The sequence below is a fragment of the Notolepis coatsorum genome (genome assembly GCF_963971535.1).
Source record: "Notolepis coatsorum genome assembly, chromosome: 4".
Taxonomy (NCBI): domain Eukaryota; kingdom Metazoa; phylum Chordata; class Actinopteri; order Aulopiformes; family Paralepididae; genus Notolepis; species Notolepis coatsorum.
In genome coordinates, this window is record NC_140168.1 from 47,217,792 (window position 1) to 47,243,471 (window position 25,680).

General features: G+C 41.4%; 1 protein-coding gene across 1 annotated transcript in view; it reads right to left on the minus strand.

Annotated features, from left to right (window-relative positions):
- Positions 1–11,586, minus strand: part of pkhd1l1.1 (PKHD1 like 1, tandem duplicate 1) — a 76,748-nt gene extending 65,162 nt beyond the window's left edge. The window contains 13 exon segments of the mRNA XM_084313568.1: positions 4,095–4,184; positions 6,397–6,507; positions 6,602–6,672; positions 6,935–6,977; positions 7,085–7,158; positions 7,245–7,298; positions 7,451–7,544; positions 9,120–9,177; positions 9,415–9,517; positions 10,207–10,351; positions 10,946–11,023; positions 11,142–11,282; positions 11,521–11,586. Of these exon segments, the coding sequence (XP_084169694.1) occupies positions 4,095–4,184; positions 6,397–6,507; positions 6,602–6,672; positions 6,935–6,977; positions 7,085–7,158; positions 7,245–7,298; positions 7,451–7,544; positions 9,120–9,177; positions 9,415–9,517; positions 10,207–10,351; positions 10,946–11,023; positions 11,142–11,205 (985 nt within the window). The 5' untranslated portion in view covers positions 11,206–11,282; positions 11,521–11,586.
- Positions 11,587–25,680: the final 14,094 nt, after the last annotated feature.

A 25,680-nucleotide genomic window follows, 5' to 3' on the forward strand; every position in this document is an offset into this window, starting at 1 on the left:
GCGCCCCCTATCGTCTCCCAGATGGTAATGCACCCTTTTGGAATGGACTCAATGAAAATGGATGAGAAAGAAAAACTCCGGAATCCACATTTTACTTCTCACGCATGTAACCGGAGATGATCCCAGTCATTGTGGAGCCTGCCTCAGGAATGCGTGGAATATGTTTACAGTACGTTGCATTGGATCAATAAAAGGATCGATTTTTGGAATGGCGATCAGGAATTGGAATAATCTTTTTGGATACCATCTGATCTCAGGTAAGGAATCTATTTTACCAGTCTTAGGATAATCAGACCTGTTTTCACGGAGATATAAGCTTTTCCCATATGTGTGATATGGCTGTTTGGCTGTGCGAGCGATCAGGAACTAAGATAATCGATTTTCAGCTCGCGGCACCAGCGTGCATACGTACACATATACTATCGATAATCTAGCCTTTATTTGAAAACGATTCATAAATAGGCCGAAAAATGACAACGTTCTAGAATATTCCAGTACAGGGCGTTTATCACAGAATCTTTTTTTCCCCCTTGAAAACGAGGGCTTTTTCAAAATGCTATAAAACGGAAATGAACCAATAAAAAAACAATCCGCTTCGACAATGTTGACTGGAAAATGAGTCATTGATAAGCGACGGGCAGATTAGACACATAGCCATAATTTAAAACATAGATTAGGCGATATTAACACTAACATTGAAGTGGATGGTGGGCATTCAAGCACTAAATGTGCGCCCCCTGCTGGGCACTGAAAGTGTTAATATAGAGAGATGAAAACAATACGTTATTTATATTGATGTGATGTCGATTGATATGAATAGCATGTTACGTTAATATAGAGAGACGTTATTTATATTGATGTGATGTCGATTGATATGAATAGCGCGTTACGTTAATATAGAGAGATGAAAACAATACGAGGAAATGGGCGAGGACTTGGGCTGTGGAACTGAAAGCTAGGCGCAACGCGATTGGGCGCTGAGAGAAGCGTCAGTGGCCAATCAGGCCGCGCAAACTGAACGCGGAAGGACAACTGCCTTGGGGAAAGTATTCACGCATTCTGCGCTTTTCAGAATAGACGCGCCCCGCGTCTGATAATGCTTTACCTTCAAAAAAATAAATAAAAGATTACATGTTGTGAGTAACGTGCAGTACCGAAGTCCAACAGAGAGGCAGCAGCGGCTGGAAAGCAGCCTGCATACTGCATAGCCTGCCCTGAAGAGGAAGAGTTTATTCAATTCGAGGCGCGATTAGGAAAACCTACCAAACGTGATGGATATTAGAATGTTTTTTTCATCAAAGCAGGCGCCACTAACTGCTGCAGACAACAACATCACCACCAATGATGAAACGGATGATGCTTCAGGTTTGTGAATCTTATATTTGAAACTGAAAGGAAGGTGACTGCTGACATTGCTGCTGCTAATGTTATCTTAACTTAGCTATGCTATCCGTTACAATAAAAACGAAAGATTACAAATGTAATGTTACCTTACACGGTAAGAATCCAAACAAGCCACAAATTTGAGTAGAGCTGCTTGTATGTATTATGGGCATATCTGTCAATGTCAATGTCAATAATTTATGGGGGGGTTTATATATTGATGTAATGTGTCTATAATTTTGCTTCTTGGAGAATGCCACATGCAAGAGGGTGTTTAGGCAATTCTCCTTCACATTTCTTTGTGGATTATATTGTATTATATACTTGTTTTTATATGTGTAAATAAAGAAAATACAATTGTAAAGTGAATAACAGGCTGATGGTGTTTGAAAAAGAGTGATAGCTTGTAAACATGGATTCTAAGTAACCACACTAAGTATGTATGTATGTATGTATGTATGTATGTATGTATGTATGTATGTATGTATGTATGTATGTATGTATACGTATACAGAACATGGCTCAAAATATATCCTAACTAAGATGTAATGTTAATGTAAGTTAAATGGTGATATAGGCTAAATGGTGAGCACAGTCTGCCCTGATATATCACACAACATGACTAGCCTCAGCCCATCAATTATGTCGTTTTATACAAATATAAATGATGGTGAATGACGTGTGTGTGTGTGTGTTTACTGTATTTTGTAATACAGGTCAGCTGCTGCTAACCAATACAGCTGCATCAGCCTGTCCACCAACAAAAGATGTTTCAGGTTTGTGAATCTACAGGTGTAATTTTCTTTTATATTTGAGAGTATGGTTCTAGACCAGCTCTGTATTAAAAGTGTCATCAGATAACCTTTGTTGTGAATTTGAGCTATATAAATACATTTTTATGTTCACACAGATGAGTCAGCTACATGTAGGGAAGAGCAGCAAGGGGCAGCAGGATTGTTTGCTGATTTAGGCACACAAGAACATGGCCCTAAGCAGGTGTGCCCCCAGTACCCCTTCAGCCATTTCCCAAGTTTGTCAATTTCTAGTGGGAGAGGGATACAAATAAATGGGAATAGAGCTGTCCTGATTAATTGATTATAAAAAGAATCGTTAGGGACAGCCCTGAAGGGGAATAAAGGAGAATGTGAAGAAAATTTAGGAGGATCAAGAAAAAATATGTGAAAACAAGACATCATAATTATGAGAAGGAGAGAGAAGAACAATGTATGAGAAGCCAGGAGGAGCATTGGTGGACAGAAGAGAATGTCTGTATAGGAAGTGAGGAAGAGAGAACAAAGTGAGGAAAATAATGGAGGATTGGAAATTAATCATAAAACTTGTGCAGAAAAGCAGAGGAAGTGAGTGACACAAGAGATGAAAACGGAGTGAGAAGAAGGGAGTGAAGACGAGCAGTAAAGACAGCACCACATGTAAGAGAATAAGATGCATTTCATGTTTGCTTGTTTTTTTACACATGTACAGCACATCACATGTACTATAAGAGAATAAGATGCATTTTATTTTATTGTTTTACATATTAATTATATGGTCAATCCTAATACCACTTTTGTTTTATATTTTCTTTTCAGTGGATGCGAGGCATGTTCCCTGGATTATCTGAAGTGACTTCAACCAGATGCTGACTTTTGTATTTGTTAAGTTATTTAAGTTTTGTATTTGAGTGAGTTAAGTTATTCGTTTGCTTCATTAAAGGGTGTTAATTTAAGCGTTCTCTAGTGCCTTTTGTCCGCTTTAAGGTGGTGGTTACGCTAAAGGTAACGCAAAAAGAATTTGCGGGCTAAGCCCCGGATCTCCTCCTAAATCCGCCCCTGGTGTAGCCTATCACATGCCTCCTCCGATACATGTGGAGTTGCCAGCTGCTTATTTTCACCTGACAGCTCTGAGCTTCACTGGGAGAGCGTAACACGCACTGAGGTTCACGCTATCTCCTCCAGCTCCCCCACCCCTCCCCACAGGCGACCCAGCCGACCAGTGTGAGTCGCTAGTGCACCGACCAGGACTCCCATCCGCGAACACTGCCAATTGTGTTCGTTGGAACGTCTGACCAAGCTGGAAGTACCTCTACTGGGAATTGAACCAGGTCTCTGCGGTGGTAGGCAAGTGCTTTTACCTCTACATTACCCAGAAGCCCATTTCCTTTGTAGGTTGATACAAAAACAGTGGCGCACCAAACCTCAGTAGCAGAATCACAGGGCGTTGACCACACCGTTACGCTAAGCTGTCTTTCACATAACACATTCTTCAAAATAAGCACTCTTTCACAGCACATTATCTTGTCCCTGATGGACAGAACATCAAAGACGCATATGGGGGTTTGACTGCCGATGAACTGTGTGATAAGTTATCTTTATCTGTGATAAGAAAAAAGAAAAGAGAGGCCTCAAAATTCCTTGCACCTGTCAATTTGTGGGTAGATAATGAGGCAAAACATAACAATGGGATGGATGGAGCAAACATGGGTTACATCACATCATCTCTTTGTGTGTGTGTGTGTGTGTGTATGTGTGTGTGTGTGTGTGTGTGTGTGTGTGTGTGTGTGTGTGTGTGTGTGTGTGTGTGTGTGTGTGTGTGTGTGTGTGTGTGTGTGTGTGTGTGTGTGTGTGTGTGTGTGTGTGTGTGTGTGTGTGTGTGTGTGTGTGTGTGTGTGTGTGTGTGTGTGTGTGTGTGTGTGTGTGTGTGCGCGCGCTCACCGGGGAAGACTGTCATGTTGTTCATCTGGTACTCCAGGGTCTTACACATAATTATCTCATTAGACACGCTCTGGATTTCACAAGGCCTGCCTGTAGACATACAGTACAGTCACACAACCGGCATGAGCTGCTCTTAAGGCACATAGAAAAGTGTTATTCCTGAAACCTCTACTTTTTTCAAACTTCACCAAGCTTGGATTGAAATAGGTTGTATAGTTGAATCTGTACTTAGCTGTGCTTATACCATGTACATACTTTCATAATAGTTACTATAGTTACTATAGATACACACACATATATATAACAATAACATAATACAGTATATAGCTATGTTCTGGAATCACTAGTGAATAACCAACTCAAAACATTTCTCTTTAATAACTCTATTCTAAGCCCCCATCAATCTGGTTTCAGAGCCAACCATAGTACAATCTCAGCCACCACTTTATAAATTATATTGTTTCTGCATTGGACAAAAAGAAACATTGTGCTGCCCTATTTATAGATTTATCCAAAGCATTTGATACGGTTGATCATTCTCTTCTGTTGAATAGACTTTAGAGGTTTACTTGCAGGCCTGCCTGCAACAGTCTGTAACTGTTTTTCTTAGCCTACTTATATTAGTTTATGGCAGTATATAGTCTTTCAGGTGTTTCGCACATTGGTCTTTGTTGTCGTCATTTGGGACACAGTTTCCGGTGGGGCGTGTCGTGGCTGGAAGGGGACACGGGTAGTTTGAGTGTACTTGGATTGTTTGTGTGTAGTGGTGGGGGTGTCGTTTCTGTGGGCTGCTTTGTTGCCTCTGGTCCTGGTGGCCTTGTCAGTGCGGGGGGATCGGTGGATTCTATGTTTTTGTTTTCAGATTCTGTGGGGGGGTGGCGGGTCGTGTGCCCCATGGCCTGTAGCCGTGCCGAAGGGGGCGGTGATTCTGGATGTTCGGGTAGATGGACATGGTGGTGGTTGGATGAGGGGCCGTGTGGCGTTGTGGTTGGTCTGGGATGGCTCTGGGACCTTTGGAGCACTTTGGGGTACTGTGGGGGTTATGGTGGGTTTGGGGAGTTTAGCGATGGGGGCTGGCCGGGGTCCTTCGGGGCGCATGCGGGGGGCTGGTGTTCGACTCTGGGGAGGTCTGGGGGGGTTTGATTGGAGCCTATGGCCCCTGTGGCTTCGACTGGACCTTTCCTGGACCTTCCCCGGAGTTGGGTATTGGTCTCTTGCGTGTGCTTTGGTGGATTTTTGGTTGGTCTTCATCGTTGGGCTCCCTCGGTTCGCTGACTGGTTTTGGGGTTCCTTGCATGGGGGGCTCGCTGTGGCTTCTGCTGTGTTCCGGGGTGTTCTGGGGTGTCCCGGGGGTCCCGGTGTCGTCTCGGACCGTCTCGATCCTGCATGTCTTCTCATTTGGCCGCTGTTGTGTCTGTCTGCTTGAGTGTTTGGAGTCGTGTCTCCTTTGGTGTGGCTGCGGGTCCTGGGGCGCGTGGCCTGTCATTGCTCTGTGGAGTTTGGGGGTGGGGGCGTGGTGTTCGCTGGTTTTCCTCGTGGTGACGGGGGCGCCGGGGCCGGGGTAGATGGAGCGGCCCGCAGGGTTGGCATTCCCATCGCCGTGCATGGCGGTGTGAGTGGCGCGCGGGCTATTTGTGTTTTTCTTCGGTCATGGCGTGCTTTATCAGGGGGTGTGTCTTGGATGGGGATGTGGGAGGGATTGATGTGTGAGGTGTTCGGGGGACTGACTGTTCCGGGGGGGTTCACATTCCTTCTAGCGACTATGCCTAAACTTAAATCTGCACGTTTACATTGCACTACTTTTATTGACTTTTATACCTATTCTTATGTCTGAAATGTATGCAATTTTTTATTTTGTCAATTTGTGTGCTGATTTTATGCCTATGTTAATTTTTATACTAATTGCTGTGGTGCACTCTGGACTGAGAGTACTATGTATATAGTTATTAATATTTATTATTGTTATATTGTAGAAATGTGTGCATTGAAATGTCTGTCAAGTCTCGACTACATTGAAAATGAGGGTGACCTCAATTGTAATTTCGAGAATAAATAAAGGTTGATGATGATGATGATGTAGTAACTTATTATACTGTGAGTTTCTCCTTGGCAAAACATGAGGTGTGACCATAAATAGTAACCCACCCCCCAACCTCCAACCCACAAATCAGACCAAAGCAAAAGATATAAACAAAGTGCAGCACCAAGATGTACTTTTGCCTATAGGTCGCTGTTTAATGGTGGCATTACAGATTCTAATATAATAGTCATATCAATATTATATGTTCACAGCGATTATTACCTCCTACGATGACGCGTGCTGGACGATCTGTTTGGTCAAAGAAGCGGCCGTGGATTGTGACAAGCGTTCCACCTAATACACTTCCCTCTGATGGAGAGACTCCCGTCACCTCTGAAAGAGATTATCACAAGAAACATCGTCATTAATACCATTACAATGAGTACAAATACTGCAGAGGTTACTCTTGCTGTCTACTGTACCGTACCTGCAAAGGTCTGAAACATAGAGAGCTTGTCCAGAGATGATACCCTGTACAAGCTCTTCGTTGTATCGCTCCTAAAAAAATAAGATATAGATTTAAATAGGATGACAATCATGAGCAAATGGACCTAACTAGGGGTCCAGGGACAACCACATTATATGGGGGCCCCCGTTCATCTTTTTAAAATGGAATTATGCCTACAAGAGCACACGTTAAAATGTTCAATATTGCTAATTTCTTTACGCTATAGAGGAAGTGCGCTACATACAAAGTAATCCACCCCTGATTACAACGCTTCTTGCTATTTAAAAGATAACATAGTGTCCATCCCTTTACCTTCCATACTGGTCGTCCAGAATGTAACTTAGGTTGTGATGTCCTGTTGTAAGCAAAAACACACATTTTATGTTAAAAGACAAATGACCGAAAGACAATTCTCTCTCAAAGAATGAACAGCTACATAATCAATGAAGCAATGTGTCTTACCAACATATGTCCCCGTCATTTTGCAACTCATGTATCCGTTGTGACTCCGTTCACTGTTCAATTCCAGGCGATAGCTTTGGAAAACATTTGAGTGTACATGAAAATACTCAGGATATACAGGAGCATACACTGTAATTAATCTATAGACACAACTACTTACAGTTCATCTGAGTTTGACTTCAGAAGCTCACAAGGCATTCCTCCCATGTAGGCTCTGCAATGAACACAGCAGTTTGTAACTTTTAAAAATTCCCTACAATGGACTTGGCTAAATTAAACTCTTTATGAGCAGATTGGATGTGATACAGGTACCTACAAGTTCTTGTTGTTTTATAATTGCTTTGTTTGTTATTGTTTTTAGTTTACCTTAGAAATCTGACATTCAAGCCATTAGAGCTTGTTGCAGTGTTGCTTCCATACACATCGCTGTATATTCGTCCCTGGATGGTCACCAAGGTACCTACAGTATGTATTTAAAATGTTTTAAGAATCTGAACTGGCATTCAGTATGTGAAATATTAACAGCAAGTATGTCCAGTATACCCTGTCCCCGAAGCCTGTTTTTGGGATTCGAACTTCGTCAGGTTTTTTTTAACGGACGTTCGAACCATCGTTTTTAATAAAAAATAAAAAAAGATTTAAATAAATATCCTCAAACTAAATCCTCAATTTGAATAAAGTGATTAATCTGATAAAATTTGTATTTTTTTTTATTAAATCAACTTTCTTTAATGAATATAACTCATCAGTTTTTTTAATACTATAATATTAGTGTAGCCTAATCTTTATCTGCAACTGTGAAGAAAAACACATACAAAAATATATGCCAACGTACGAACGAAGGTCCGAACGTTCGAACGTTTGGGCTCAGCCCTAATACCCTGCAGGTAGATTGTTATTGTTCATATACATATACAGTATTAATATGCAGTGTTGAGGAGTAGCTTCATTACATGTAATTAAACTAGTAGTTTAGCTACATTTTGCAGTAGCTTGATCAACTCAAGTTCAACTAATTTCATATTTTAAAGGTTATTGTAGTTGTTATCTTTACCAGGCGGAAGCTTGTGTATCTGTCCGTGTGTATATGTCCGTGTGTGTATCTGTCCGTGTGTGTACGTGTGTGTATATCTGTCCGTGTGTGTATCTGTCCGTGTGTGTATCTGTCCGTGTGTGTATCTGTCCGTGTGTGTATCTGTCCGTGTGTGTATCTGTCCGTGTGTGTATCTGTCCGTGTGTGTATCTGTCCGTGTGTGTATCTGTCCGTGTGTGTATTCATGTGTCCACAGCAATGAATTCTCGCAAACTACTTGGTTTACAACTTGTGCCTCACATTCACCCATTCACTCACACATTCACACACCGACGGCGGAGGCGACCATGCGAGGTGCCAACCTGCTCACCGGGAGCAGTTAGGGGTTACGTGTCTTGCTCAAGGACACTTCGATGCGCTGCCAAGAGGAGCCGGAATAAAACCCGGAATCTTTCGATTCGATCTTTCGATCGATTACCAGACGACCACTCTACCTCCTATATTTCCAATGTATTTCCAATGTTCACTATTTGGCGAAACAAGACAGCTTCTCTGGCCAGAAATTACGTCTCTCTCACTATACTATTCGGAATACATATACAATTTCATATAAACATTTTGTTTTAACTGTTATGATTATGCAAGGCACATACAATAAAAATGAACACTTCTCACACTTTTTTCTGTGAAGAAACCAGATTAGATATAGGTATTTAGTGTTGGATCAGGCAGCAATTAAAATGACGTGATGTCATTGACATGACATTGATAGCTTTTGCAATAAACTCAATTGAGTGGTATATTACGCAGTCATGTGACTTCCTTTTAGATTATATTTGCATATGTGAATATGATGTTTCAACTACTGTAAGTAACTTAAATGAACAAAACAACATTTCTGTTGAGGGTAGCTTTGCTGTAGTTCAACTTCTTCCAGTGTTAAGTCGTTGGTATAGATTTCAAATCTATGCTTGTATAATTATGGTAAAATGACAACTGTACCTGGTGTGCCGCTGACTGGACTTAGGGTGGTGATGGTGGGGGTACGATACCAGCGGCTCTAAGAACGGTAACATTGGGAACAAAAATAAAACATTGTTATATAAACCAACCGAACGAGCGACATCACAGCATGAGAGAGAGAGAGAGAGTATAGAGTAGAGAGAGTAGAGAGAGTAGAGAGAGTAGAGAGAGAGAGAGAGAGAGTTTATTAGTCAGAAACCATGTTTATTTGTAAGTGAGGGTTTGTGCCTTGTGTTGTGTTGTTTTGTTGTGGGGAAATAATCTTGACACTTACATACAAGCTGCAGTGGTAATGATGGCCCCTGCATATAGCCTTGTCAGGAATAGGGACTCCATCTATACTGACATGGACCACATACCGGTCTTGCGGCATGGCTCTGTGAGACAAAACAATACAAGCATGTGTATTTACTGAATCGAGTAAAATCCAGGTCACATTATATAGGCTACTGAAGTTTACTTTTAAATTGAGTGCAAAAACATCTGTTTGTGGCCAAGCTGCATGGCTTTCACGTTGGCTCTTTGTGCAACTTGGCAAAGGTATCCTTATGTTAAAGGTATTCAGAGTTTTTTTTACTACTAGTTGCATAATTGTGTATCATGTGTTTCTCCAGCATGCGCACGAGGACCCACATGCACGCCACGAGCTTGGGGGCCACATCGGAAACAAAAAGAGTGCCATGGAAGCATGTAAAAATTTGATTGGTCTATACAATCTTCCTCAAAATCAAAGGAGGTCTGACTTTGCCAAAACCGAAGGTCAAACATCAGATGGGATATAAACCGTGGCATTGCTTAAACATTGCAAGAGCAAATAAAACTGTGAAAATGGATTTGCAAAGGTTATAAGAGGTAGGAAATAATATTCAGCTTGTAGACTATAGAACAACAACTCTATTTGGGTGTAAATGTGAATATAAACAAAAGCAGTTTACAAGAAAACTCTGTTGGATACCTTTAAAATAATGACCTAAAATGATTAAGACATTTTCATTTTTATTAGGAATTTGTCATAGGGACCCCCATTTCATATGAGAGGGACCCCACTTGGGAAAGATGGGGCTACCTGGTGTAACACAAGATCTGGTCGCCATGCGTGGAGTCTCTCTCCACGTCACATGGGACTGACAGAGTATCTGACACCAGGATCACGCGGTTGCCAAACTGGTCATCCTGTGCATTCAACTGGAACTGTTTTTCTTGGGCAAAACCTGTCATGCACAAAAATGATTAAAGTATTTTAGATATCCCATTGAACTGTCAAAAAGGATTGTTAAAAGTCCTTAAATGGATACAGTGTCACTTTAGTAGAACATGGAAGTGAATGAGGAGCCTGGTAAGGGTGGAGTTGACAGTGGACAAACAGCGGTCGCTAGCTTACTTAGTAATTAGATAGAAGTAAGACTGCTGAAACTTGACAAGATCAACTAAAGTGAAATATCCCTTTAAGATAATAAAAAATATATATATATATATATATATTTCACTTTCTGGAATCAGACAGACAATCCTGTTGGACTATTAAAAAGGGCAGAATCCTAAACTGATGGAAGGGATAGCCTACTTTGGAATCAGGCAATCCATAGTAATTCATTTTGGATGACAAGACAGTTTGGATGAAAACAAACAGTTGAAATGTGAAACTTTTTTTGCAGTTAAATTTGTTTTGGATGCTATTATATTAATTGTAGCAAACATTTTAGGTTATGAATTAGCATTTTGTCATATTTGTGTATACGCACACATGGTATAGGCTTAAGCTATAACGTTACATCTTTCCTGAGAGTTCATTTCTCATCTCTTACCATGTCCCTCAATTGTAAGTCGTGTTGCTCCATTCGTGCTCCCTGTTCTTGGAATCACATGATCGATTCTTTGGGCGTCTGAAAGGATGCAATAGAATATGAGCTTGGTTTTGTGGTACATGTTGAGAGACCATTCCATCATTTAAGCATTGTAAAAACTGTATATCGAGTATAATACCACCGTTGCAGCACTTACTATAGCAACACCAAAGTGCGAGGAAGAAAGCAGCAGGTGGATGCCTCCGCGGCGCGCTCCCCATCCTCCGAGATGTCCAACGGCCTGGCGCGCTGTCTGCTGTGTTCCTGTCTACCGGTTACTTACAGCCAGGACCCAGTTCTGACACAAGTGTACAAGGGATGTATTTGTAGGCTATCATAAAACAAAGTCAACTTAAAAACGAGTGCATATTAACTTAGTAAAGACCGCAATATATAAGCGAGTTCCCTTTGTATCGCTCTCTTGTCATTTCAAACGGATTCTATTGGACGCTAAAAACTATTAATTAAGCCTAAGTAGACAATATTGCAAGCTAGATAACTCCAGTTAATTAAGAGGAAAATAAATCAGTGCATACCTGTTTGCCCAGGTGTCCGGAGAGCTACACTGTACACGAGCTATATTGAGCCAGAGTACAAGAGCTACTACAAGAGAGAGTGCACTGGAACTTTATAGGATACGGTGTGACTCACCTGAAACTGGTTTGTGTTTGTGTATGTGCGTGTGTGTGTATATGTGTGTGTGTGGCTGCTTGGTGGGCGTTCACTGAAGTAATGTTGTAAGCAGGTTCCGTTGGATAGGTATGATGCCCCCACATCCTAGTTGTAACTTGTTCCTTGTATCCAAGTATACCAAATAATATCATAAACATATCCATTGCATGTTAAGCTATAAACAATATTAGTTTAATTAATAAAACAGCAAACAAATAAATACAGCTTGTTTTGGGAGAGTGACAAACAATTCCATTATAATATATATTATTTATCTAACATATGATCAAAGCCATCAGAACCCCCCTCCCTCTCCTGTGCTAAAACACAAAATGTCCCAACAATAATGATCCATCTTATTAAAGTCCAACAATGTCAGCAATATCTCACCATGACATTGTTTCTCAGGCAAGTTGTCCCTGTAAAATGGCAGAGATTGATTGATTGATTGAAAACTTTAATTAACAGATTGCAGATGTAAAGTATACAGTACAGCTCAATACACACAATTGTTAAGGGGATGCAGACCAGAGAAAGACTTTCTTCTTGTTTACATCAGGGTTGATTGATTGATTTATTGAAATTTGTATTAACAGATTGCAGAATGGGTACAATACAGTACAGCTCAATACACACAATTGTTAAGGAGATGCAGACCAGAGAAAGACTTTCGTCTTGTTTACATCAGGGTCCCCCATTTTTTATTCATCATCATAACATATATGACATACAGATAGACAGTACTGTTACATCTAGACATTTATGACATACCAAATCTACAAATATACAGTACTGTTTGCGAGTACAAAAAATAGTCTAAAAAGAGAGTATATACATTTGAGGGGGAAGAAACTGTACATTGGAGGAGGTTGGGTTGGTGGGGTGGGGGGGGGACTGTACATTGGAGGTGGTTGGGTGGGGTGGGTTGGGTAGGCGTGGTGGGGGGGGGGGGACTGTACATTGGTACAAGGGTCCCCCATTTTGTGTTGGGCGATACAACTATTTTAAAGATGCGTTGTAAAGGTTGGGAAACCCAGAGACAGCTGTTATCGGCATTTCTTCCATGAACTATAAACGATTTTATCATGTAATGATTTTTCAAACAAGCTGACAAACACGGAAACACTGCGAACAGGTCAGGTGATTGGATAGACGCACTGCGAGGTGGCTGTGGAGTGTCAGAGTGTGAAGTAGGTGCGGAAAAGTGACTATTAGCTCGGCCGAGAAAGTGCCGATCAGGAGACTCAGGCGTATACATTTTTTTTATAATGGGTTCATATTATGTCTCCAGCAGACAAAACTGAGGAAAACAAAAACAAACCATGTGAACTTTGGAAATTACTCAATAATCATAGGCTGCAGTAAAAAACTTAAAACCAGATTCTCAAACATAAACATAAAGACGGACAACACGCTCATCACAGACATCTTCTTCACAAACATAGCCACAACACTGGTAAACAAACTACCCTCCCACTCAGGGCATTATGGGGTAGAACACATAGTAGCATACTACAAAAACCTAGGGGTCCGCAAAGACGACTTCAAACTAGAAATGGTAACAACCGATGAGGTACTCAAAAAACTGAGCGCCCTCCAACCTAACAAGGCCACTGGCCATGACAACATCCCCTCCAAATTCCTCAGAGACTCAGCAGCCGCCATTACCCCAGTCATCACACACATAATAAACCTCTCCATAAAACAGGGACACGTCCCCAAGGACTTCAAAATTGTGAGAGTGACCCCTCTGCACAAAAAGGGCAGCAAATTAGACCCAGGCAACTACCGCCCTGTTTCTATTCTTACCTCCATCGCTAAAGTCATGGAGAAAATAGTCTACGAACAGGTCGAAAAGTACCTGGCGGAAAAAAATCTAATCTACGAATTCCAATCTGGCTTCAGAACATCCCACTCCACTGACACATGCCTTCTCTATTTGAACGACCACATCAAACAAGAGGTGGACGCGGGCAAATACTGTGGCATGGTAATGCTGGACCTACAAAAGGCCTTCGACACTGTCAATCACTCCATTCTGATTGACAAGCTAAAAGTAATTGGTTTTGATAAGTGAGCTGGATACAATCCTACCTGGAGGGGAGAGAACAGATGGTGGAGGTAAACGGTACTCTATCCCCCCCCCCCCTCACAGTGAGCTGTGGTGTTCCACAAGGAAGCATACTAGGACCGCTACTGTTCCTAATTTATGCAAATTACATGTCGTCAGCTTGTGACTGCAACTTGTTCTTGTTCGCGGACGACTCAGCCCTGCTGGTCTCTGACAAGAACAAGTTACAGGTTGAAAAAACCCTCAGCTCTGAACTCGGCAGAATCTGCACCTGGCTCGCTGATAACAAACTATCATTACACCTGGGTAAAACAGAGTCCATTCTCTTCGGATCAAATAACAAACTCAGCAAGACCGACGGCTTCTCAGTTACAGTGGGTGACAATATTGTCACAAAAAAAGATGAAATTACATACCTAGGTTCCATTCTAGAGGCAAATCTTTCCTTAAAGAGCACCTACAGGAGGCTGCAATTCGAAACTGGCCACCGGAAATGTCCAAACCCCCCCACCCCCTCCTAATGTACAGTCTCCTCCCCACCGTATGTATATTTCTCTCCCACCCACCCCCTCCTAATGTACAGTCTCCTCCCCACCGTATGTATATTTCTCTCCCACCCACCCACCCCCTCCTAATGTAGTCCCCTCCCCATCATATGTATATACTCTGTCAGGATCTATGGGTAACAGTACTGCATATTTTAATATCGTATGTCACAAATGTAACAGTACTAAATACCTGTATGTCATGTATGTCCCTATGCCATAAATGTCATGTATGTTGTGTATGTCATAAATGTCACTATGAATTGAAAATGGGGGACCCTGATGTAAACAAGACAAACGTCTTTCTCTGGTCTGCATCCCCTTAACAATTGTGTGTATTGAGCCGTACTGTATTGTACCCATTCTGCAATCTGTTAAATAAAGTTTTCATTCATTCACCCCCACAGCCATAGCTACAACCACTTTCGCCAAGGCTCTAATAATCAACATTCCTTAATTTATTTGTATTCCCCCCGTGCCCATCCCCTCACAAGCTCCATGTAACACGGAAGTGCAGTGGTCCAAAAATCCCGCTCCTTAGCCTCTTCACACATTCTCACGCCACACCCATTTCTCACGCTGTCAACATTTTTTAAGCGTTGTGCCATTTCTAATGCCAATTACTTTATAGAAGTGTGTGCTTTTAACAGCTTCAAACGTTAGCTTTAATCAATTGTGTCCTAAATGTAGTCGCAAGGAGTTGGTTAATAAAATAACATTATCTGAACACACTCACATCTCTGCTCCGATATTGTTACCATTACTAGTATTTTTCCAATTGACTTTTGTAGGTTTTCTCATTGTCACATTGTCACGACTCACGAGGATGCTCTGTGAGCCAAAAATCACTGTTGCCTTTAGAGTCTGTATACTGTAAACGTAGATCCTTGTTAAGATAAGATAAGATATTCCTTTATTGATCCCCTTGGGGAAATTCAGGCATCATAGCAGCATGGGGTAGGGGAGGGGATGTATACAGGTAGTAAAAACAAGCAGTGTGTAAACAATATAACAAATCAATATAATTAACTAACTAACTAACTATCTGAAATATACAGTATTCACATAAGGTGCAGTATGCACAAGGTAGTGTTATTGTCATTTTTAGGTTCTTAGTAGTTGTAGTTGGATGTCTGGCAGCAGTCCCTGCCCACTGTTGTGGAGCCTGATCGCTGGTATGAAGGACTGGCCGAGGCGGTTAGTTGAGTGTCGGGGGGGGGGGGTATGAGTCTGTGGCTGAACGAGCTTCTCATCTTGACTAGCTCGTCGTAGAGGGGGTGGGAGGGATTCTCCAGGATAGCAGCCAGCTTCCTTATCATCCCCCTCTCTGCCATCACCTCTACGCTGACCGCGTGAATATTAAAGGCAACCAACTTGTGTTCAGCTTTTCTCTGATTGGCCACAACCCCACGCCGCTAGCCCGCCCCCTTTTGCCGTGATCGCGGCAGGAACCTTCAAGTTCCCTGGTGCAAAATAAATCTGGTAGTTGGTTTATGACGTTAATTAATAATAAACACTGTTAGGACTCTTAATAATAAACACTGTTAGGACTATCTGACTCTTAATAATAAACACTGTTAGGACTATAAACACTGTTAGGACTATCTGACTCTTAATAATAAACACTGTTAGGACTATCTCGATTCACGCGTCACTACTGTAACTAGAAACTCTGGGTGTCACTGTACATCAGTGTGGAACTGTACGCTGTAATGTTATTATTTCGCGTTTTTAACGTCATAAACCAACTACCAGATTCACTTGTCACTGTACATCCGTGGAGGCTGCTGAAGCGCCAGCGGGGCGATGCGGTGGTTTGTCCCCGGCTTCCGTGCGCCGCCGCCGGCTTGACTCGGTCCAGCTCCAGCAGCAGCAGCGGCCGCGCTCCGTTGTAGAAGCCCTTCAATGACAGAGCTCTCATATTTTGCGAATGCATAAACTATATCTTAAATTATGGCTATGTGTCTAATATGGCTGTCGCTTATCAATGACTTCGCGACAGCCATATTAGACACATAGCCATAATTTAAGATATAGTTTATGCATTCGCAAATATGAGAGCTCTGTCATTGAAGTGGGTGGTGGCAGCGTTACTAACAGCGTTCACCCTGATGTAAAGTAGCGATTTTTATTGTTTTGTCATGACAAACCAATTACATAATCCCAACATATGTGTAAAGAAACAACATATTCCAGTTAACGGTATATTTTTTTAATGATTCATTACGGTATAAATTAGGTTAACTGGAGCTGCGTATTGCTGGCTCTCATATTTGCGAATACAATAGCGTTCACCCTGATGTAACCTGTCTCAAACCCTGCCCCTTTTCTTGATCCTCCAATCACAGCTGTCGCTTACCTCGGACTTCCTCGTACAAACGAGGAAGTCAGAGGTAAGCGACAGCTGTGATTGGAGGATCAAGAAAAGAGGGCAGGGTTTTGAGACAGGTCCATTCCGCGGGCGGCGCAACTCTCTGCTGCGCGGTCACATGGCCAATCAGAGAAACGCTGAACACAAGGTGGTTGCCTTTAATATTCACGCAGTCTGACCAGCTCGACTCCCACCACGGAGCTAGCCTTCCTCACCAGCGGCAGCTTGTTAAGTTTGTTGGTGTCCCTCGAGTTGATGTCACATCATAGAAGGGGACGCTGGCCACTATTACTGGTAGAATGACCAGTAACAGTCTATTGCAAACATTGAAGGACCCGAGTCTCCTCAGGAAGAACAGCCTGCTCTGTCCCTTCCTGTAGAGCAGGGGCGTTTTTAGGGTTAGAAAACATTGGGGGCTTCAGCCCGGGGGGGTGGAGGGGGGCTCCCCCCCCCCCCCTTTTTTTTGTTTTTTTTTTTTTTTAAACACAGAAATACGCAATTTTAGAGTAATTAGAGATGAATATTGAAGAACTCGAATCATTAGAGGTTTTCAAAGTGAGGTCCATGTCCATGAGAGGGATCTGGGCAGTTCCCATAGAAAATTCAAAGTTAACAGGACCAAATCATCAGTTTCTTATTTATTTATTTAACCTTTATTTTGCCAGATAAAACATTGATCTGGTCCAAGAGGCCCCAACAGGAGTACAAATATACATATATACACATATATATACATATATATATATATAATATATATACATATACTATACATACACACATATACACCAATAACAAAATAAAAACAGTTAAGAATCATACACATAAGCAAATAAACAAACAAACAAACAGACATTATGCACAGCCTATGTACAAAAGAAATAAACAGTTCATCTCTAGTCTTTACAGTTTTCTTCAATTGCATAAACACTCAAATCAAAAGTATTACACAATTATCAAAACCTTACACTCAAGGAGCAAAACGTAGGCCCAGATTTGCACCCCAATAAGCACAATGTCAGCCTCACACTTTTTGCAAAACAATACACACAGTGATTTGCAAAACACTAAACACACTTCCATTACATTAGACACAGAATGTCAAATTACCACACATATGAGCCAATTGGTTAAACACAGCCATCAGATGCACAAACACACCATTGCTTAATTGTAGATACACCAATCAGGTTTAAGCACTATAAAAATGCAGCAGGTGAGTTCACCTGTCTTCAACCAAAATGGAAAGAGAGTGAAGTACTGTACACAGAGAACGTGAAAATATACAATACATTCACCAAACACTACACAAGACAACCAATGATGCAGACTGATGAAAATATACATTTTCTCCCATTTTCCCAAATCCGTCAACATGTCAACATGGAGAATCACAAAAAAAAATGATCTTGCCAGATCCATAGGCAAAGAGATAATGTCTAGTATTTTCTGTACTCTATTTACATTTTTTCAAAATTGTTTTTGTTTTACTGTAATTTTAACCTGTACTGGATACAGTATTTTATGTTTGTCTGATATTTGCTGAGCTTACAGTGTTATGCACATAGTAGCATGAAAACTGGGACATGTTTTGTTGTGATTCTCCATGTTGAAATGTTGACTGATTTGGTTATATGGAGAGAACATTTATATTTTCATCAGTCTGCATCATTGATTTGGGTATATGGAGAGAAAATGTTTTTTTTAGCAGTCTGCATCATTGATTTGGGTATATGTAGATAAATAAATTATATTTTCATCAGTCTACTCTACAGCATTGGTCTTGTGTAGTGTTTGGTGAATTTATTGTATATTTGCACATTCTCTGCATACTTCACTTACAGTACTCTAATCACTGAGAAGTAGAATTGCTAAATGTGTTTTAGGTTAAGCACAGCAGTGTGTGTAACTGGTTCAAACAGAATTGAGTCATATGAAACGTGTGTTTCATATGGTAACAAAATGTAGTTTTTATAAATTAGTGTATGGTTTTGACAAGTGTTTAATTTAGCAAAGGATCTGAGGTGTTCTGATAATTGTGTGTGTGGTTGTGCTAATTGTGTGTTTTGAAACACCGGGCCCTGTTTTCAAAATCATGCTTAAGCAATCGAAAAAAAACTATTGTGTGTTTCATTATAATTATGTTTCAGTCTTCTCATAAAAGAAATATTCGATTTTTGGGTCTTTTCCTGCCTTTGGTCCGCTTTGCATTCACATCTCAAATGAACTGTAGCAGGGTTCACTTGCAAGAGTGAATGAGCTTTCACACCACCCCAAACCAACCGGACTATCCGAGGAAATGAACCAGGGTTCGATTAAAGCTTATTATAGTTTAGCACAGTATCATGAGCATGTCTTTGTCAGTGGACACTGGACATGGGTATGGATGGCTCCAGGTGCTGCTGTGTTAAAGTGCACATCTTCAAGTCCACAAATCGGTGAATGAAAGAATGATAGGATCAAATGAAAACTACTTACTAAAAATGGATTAAAAGTACTAAAAACCAACAAAAAATACCAAACACTAACAAACATTCAGCACAGACAATGGGGATGCTGACATAAAAAAAAAAAAAAAAAAAGTAAAAAAAAAAAAAAAAAAAAAATGTAAACAATTTTTTTTTTTTTTTTTTTTTAAGGTCCGGGGCTAGGAGAAAAACATCCGGGGCTGAAGCCCCGGAAGCCCAGGGCTAACGACGCCACTGCTGTAGAGGGCCTCTGTGTTGTCCGACCAGTCCAGTTTATTGTTCAGGTGTACCACAAGGAACTTATATGACTCCACCACCTCCACCTCATCCCCTCGGATGGTGATGGGAATCGGGGGGGGGGGGGGGGGGGGCTCTTCTTGCCCCTCCGGAAGTCCACCACCAGCTCCTTGGTCTTACTGGTGTGGAGTTGGAGGTGGTTGCCGTCGGTCCACCCCACAAAGCTTTCCACCAGGGCTCTATACTCCTCCTCATCGTCGTCAATTGTTTAAATGTTGCTTTAACATCTCGGAAGTATCCCAAATCTTAACCCTTTACCGGTCACTTCTTGAAATACATGGAAATTCACAATTTCAACTCTAGAATATTATTTTGGTGCTATTTCACAAGTGATCTACAATTTTGAAAAAAGAAAAAAAAATAGATTTTTCCCTGTAAATTAAGGTTAACCAAAGTGTCCGTGAACAGGTCCTCGACCGGTACCCTGGAAATGTGGGGGCTATAGGGCATATTTTTCCTTAGGGGGCATATCTATTAAACTTGGCAGGCTGATTCATAACATAAAAAAAAGTTTTCTTGAATTTGCGTTGCGGTGGCAACAGTAACCGATAAAGGCCCAAAGAAGAATAGCGGACAAAACTATATAACTTTAGTTTTCGTTTATTTAGAACATTTTAGAAAGTAAACAAAACTATATAACTTTAGTTTTCGTTTATTTAGAACATTTTAGAAAGTAAACTGAAAAAAGTAGACTGAGTCTATGACAGAATAAAAATTATTTATTGATTATCAGCAGCCTTTTTCTCCTCTGGGGCATTATCTTATTTCAACACATTCATTCATTACACAGCTATAAACATACAGGAGGCTATGGAACTCTATCCAATGATGCTGTAAACATTATGGGGAGGTATGGAACTCTCTCCAATCTAAAACATGTATTGCTGTATTATATAGGCAACTGGCTTGTGGAAGTTGACGAAGCAGTTGCGCTCAAGTTTGAGGCAAAGGTGGACCTTGCAGATGGAACAGACAATATTTGACTTCATGATCTTCTCCCTCCTGCTGCAGTTCTTACACGTCTGGCAGTTGGTGATGATGATAGGAGCCTGGAAGAGGGACTCATCAAACCACACAGACCTGGCTGGCTGGTGGCTGCCGCTGGGAGTGCTGGTTGTGCTCCTTCAGGTGTGAGGCATGAATGGATTTCCGCTGCTGGCAGTGTGGAGCCTGAAGTGCTTTAGTGGCAGGTTTTTCTCACCAAAGGCCTTCAATCAATCAATCAATCAATCAATCAAACAAATGGGCAAAGCGAGTTCTGGCAGGACACTCTAAGTTATGTTTGGAACTGTGGCAGCTTGGCTGATGCGCCATTGTCTCACCTAGCTGATTTAGCGGTCTATTTAAAGACCTTCCCTTTCACACACACTCTGTTCGCTGATTTTATCAAGAGTCAATAGTCAAGAGTCACTTTATTGTCCCATCAGCTGGGAAATTTGTCTTGGGCTTACACCCACACTGCAGCCACAAACGCATACATACAGACATGACGCAACTGACTCCAAACAAAGAAGATAAACAATATAAAAGATACAAAAGATTATGTCTGGCAACACCACATAGTATGACCAAATATAGATTATTCTATAATTGCCGGCTATTTATCTGGCACTATTTAAAAGTTAAAAGTTGATTTTTGTAGAGGAAGAACGGGAGACAGAGCGGGGGGGGGAAGACATTCGGGAATCGAACACGGGTTGGCGACGGAGCGCGTTACATGGTTCGCCACTTGGACGCCCGGAATAAAGGAATTTTTTTTTATCCACCTTTTCTCCCATTTTTCTATTTTTCTCCGATCCCAATTTTCATATCGTCCAATTCAACCCTCCCCTGTCTTCGAACGTTGTTTCTTGCCTCCCACAAGCCGGCTGCAATGTGGACTAAGTCATACATAGCACGAGTCCCCTCCGGTACTCGAGGTAACAGCCGTCGCATCTTTTCACCTGCGTGGCTCGATCTTTCAGCGTCGGGGGTCTGGGCTTTGGAGGGGCCCCGCCCCCGTCGCTTCTTGAGGCATCCTGTTCGAGCCTAGTCTCCAGCATTCGTTGCGAGCGCCTTGCCCACTGCGCCACGTAGCCGCGGAATAAAGGAATTTTTAAACCTGTTTAGTCTACTCTAGAGTGTGGAACTTTAAACCTCCTCCCAGAGGGCAGTTGCCAGTACTCTGCATGTAAAACATGGGGAAAACCCTCAGCTCAGAACTCGGCAGAATCTGCACCTGGCTCGCTGATAACAAACTATCATTACACCTGGGTAAAACAGAGTCCATTCTCTTCGGTTCAAATAACAAACTCAGCAAGACCGACGGCTTCTCAGTTACAGTGGATTACAGGAAAGACGAAATTACATACCTGGGTTCCATCCTAGAGGCAAATCTTTCCTGTGACAAAATGGCATCCAATGTAATAAAAAAAAGTCAACCAAAGAACTAGATTCTTGTACCGGATCTCCTCTCTGGTAAACAAGAATACCCTGAAGACTCTGGCAGGAGCACTCATTCAAGGGTACTACGACTATGCTTGCACCTCATGGTACCAAAGCACCTCAAAGGCGCTAAAAACAAAATTACAAACATCTCAAAACAAACTGGTCAGACTACTGCTTGACCTTACTCCTAAAACCCACCTCACCCCTGCCCACTTTGACAACCTAGGATGGCTTAGAGTAGACGACAGAGTACAGCAACTTGCAATGGGCCTGGTCTACAAGATACACTACACCACTAAGGTACCCATGTACATGTCAAAATACTTCCCAAAGATCAGTGAATACCACGACCACAACACCAAAGGGAGCTCCACAAATCATGTTAAACCCAGATTAGGCTCAAACAAGGGACTAAACACGTTTTGCAATTATGCCACATCAATGTGGAACGCCCTACCCACAGCTGTAAAGGAATGTGAATCTCTACCCACCTTCAAAACCACTCTCAAAGAGCACCTATGGGAGACTGCAATTCGAAACTGGCCCCTGTAAATGTCCAAACCCAACCCCCTCCAATGTACAGTTCCCCGCCTACCCAACCCCCTCCAATGTACAGTCCCCCCCACCCCACCTACCCAACCTCCTCCAATGTACAGTTTATCCCCCCCCACCTACCCAACCTCCTCCAATGTACAGTTTATTCCCCCTCAAATGTATATACTCTCTTTTTAGACTATTTTTGTACTCATAAACAGTACTGTATATTTGTAGATCTGGTATGTCATAAATGTCTAGATGTAACAGTACTGTCTACCTGTATGTCATAATATGTTATGATGAATTGAAAATGGGGGACCCTGATGTAAACAAGACGAAAGTCTTTCTCTGGTCTGCATCCCCTTAACAATTGTGTGTATTGAGCTGTACTGTATTGTATCCATTCTGCAATCTGTTAATAAAATGTTCAATCAATCAATCAGGAGGGGTCCGAGACAATTATATTGGCTTGCCTTAGAGTAGCCCGTTCAAAAATAGACTGCAGCTATGAGTGACCTTTCACCCCTATGACCTTCCATGCAGTCTGCATTAGACGGACCAGTTTGGACTTTAGTTGTACAGACAGGTTACCAAACCAAGCTGTAATACCGTATCTGATGAGACCGTCTAATACAGACTGGTAAAAAGTAACATAAATCTTTGATCGACACCATGAACTCTAAGGTGGCGTAGCTGCTGCTGTAACCTGCAAGTAAGGCTTTCATCCACCAGCACCCCAGCCTCCACCGGTGTTGGTTCTACTCTGTATTGTATGCAACTACTCAAGTGTTGTACATTCACAGTGCTCCCTGCTGTTCAGTTTCAGTAAGTTGTTGCACTTTGGTGGGTGGCACTGTTGCCTCACAGAAAGAAGGTCCTTGGTTCAAACCAAAACAGTAGTCAAAGAGTATATTTTCATTTTTACGGATGTTTTATACGATTTATCGGAAATACGAATTTATCGGAAAATGCTAATTATCGTAAAAACTGCAAGGAAATGACTAAATCCTGATTCAACCCTGCCATTGGAAAGAGGAGCATTTTCCCTATCCATAGATGTATGCTTTGGCCATAATAAGGTCAATTTCAAGGTCAAATATGAATTTATAATTAAAATAAAACGATTATCATTCATTACTGTATCTACAAATCCTTCTGTTTAATCATCTTACTTTTATTCATTTGCTTAGATCTCAATAAGGTGGTGAATGAGCTCAGTGAGCATTTTCTCGTACCCCGCAGATTTAACATGATCAAAGATGCAAAAATCATAAATCATAATTTATATTCTCCTTTTCTTCATTACAATTTACTCAGCCTAGTAACAGAGACAATATTTCTGACACTGGAAATATACCCCCAGGTCCCTAGATGTTCCTACATACCAAGAACATGCAAATTGACCTTGCAGAAGTGGAGCAATCTTCCATTTACTTAGGCATTACCTTTAGGCGAAATATTCCTACAGCTTAAAACACTCTGTTAAACAATAAGTACAACCATTTCACCAAATGGAAATCTTTATCATTGCATACAACAAAGACATGCTAAGTATCAGTATTAACATCGGAGGCAGGGTGGCCTAGAGGTAAAGAGGCCGGCCAGTAACCGAAAGGTTGTTGGTTCAATCCCTGGCACCGACAGGAGGGTGTATTCCAGCTGTGAGCTGGTGACTGATGGGTGGCTGGTATTACATCTACAGTGCCCACCATCTCTGCCTAAGTGCCCTTGAGCAAGGCACTGCTCAGTGTATTGATTGTCGTTTTTAGTATTTTGCATGTAAGGAATTGCACAATGAACAAATTAGGGTGGGGCGATTAATCACGTTTCAATTAAGATAATGGCTTCCCAAGATCATGTAAACAAGATGATCAAGATAGAACAATTGTTGTGCTGTGTTGCTCATTTTGTTTTGTGTTGTAAATGCAGCGCACCCTTCCTTCACAGCAGTGCGCTCCACCACTCCCCCCAAACAGTAGTTTCAGCTTGTGTTGAGATGGAGGAGGGATCCAGTTATTTTTAAATGCTTCTGCAGGGACACAGGAAGGGAGGGTGCTGCAGCACCCCCACCCGTTGGCGGAGAGTTGTAACTGCAACGCCAAAAAGTTTACTAACAAATAAATTAAAAACCAATTTTTTAAGTCAGCATTTTAGTACAGTCTATAAAACATGGTTGTTGTTTTTTAAATGGTTGAAATCCACCCTCGTGTTTATATTTTCTGTGTGTAACATGGCAGAAGACTATGCCACCCCATGTTTAAACCCAAACGCATAGGGAGCTCTGCAAGAGCATTCTTACTCTGTTTGCTCCACAACATAAATGAATAAAAAGCAACAATTAACAGAATAAAAAAGCAGGCATTTATATACAATAAACTGTCTGTGGTATGTCCAATAACATAAGTATAAGTAAATAAAAACAAGTACACATTAGACAACAAGTAAAAGATATTGATGCACGAGGGTGCAGTAAAGTGCCTCATTTTGTGACCTTTGCAAGTAACACGTGTTCTTAAGAAAGGTGACCATGTTGCTGTATTTGATCCACATAGTAACACGTGTTCTTAAAGGGGCACTTTACCAAAAAAACTATGCTGATTTATTTTGCACATAATCTCCCACACATCCAACATTTCTAAACAGTTTTGCACACATTAATTTATCTTGACAGTTATTGAGAGCAAATTAGTTTCAATATGGCTAGCATGTCATTGCGGATGTTGAAAAAATAGCAACACCTTGTCTTAAAGGGAGTGCTACCTTATAATTTCATTGAGCTGTAATTAACACAACACAGGAGTCAATATCCCTGATGATATCACTGGTGGCCATATTCAAACTCATTTTTGGATGTGTGAGAGATTATGGCCAAAATAAATCAGTATTGTTTTTTTGGTGAAGTGCCCCTTTAAGCAACACTGTACAACATAGACAACCCACTGCACTTATAGACGGTTACTCAACTCTTTAAATTAAGATGTTTTAAAGCAAGACAAACAAGTTAGGTCTGACATCCCTTTGTTTCCATTGTTTCCACTTATTTTGACTACCGACCATTAGAACACTGGAATGACAGTCACTGATAAAAAGATGATGGTGGTGGTGTTAAAGACCAGTGGTGGACTCAGGCTGTTTGAAGGGCAGGGGCGAAAAGAAAAAAAGGGCACCTACTGCACAACATGGGAACCCATCAGTGAGCAAAAACCTATGATGTGTCATGTACGGTGAAATAGTCTTCATCATTGATTAAGATTAACCACTATCCGCTTGACCTATTACGAGACCAAACGGCCAACGAGCGTCAGTTTTTT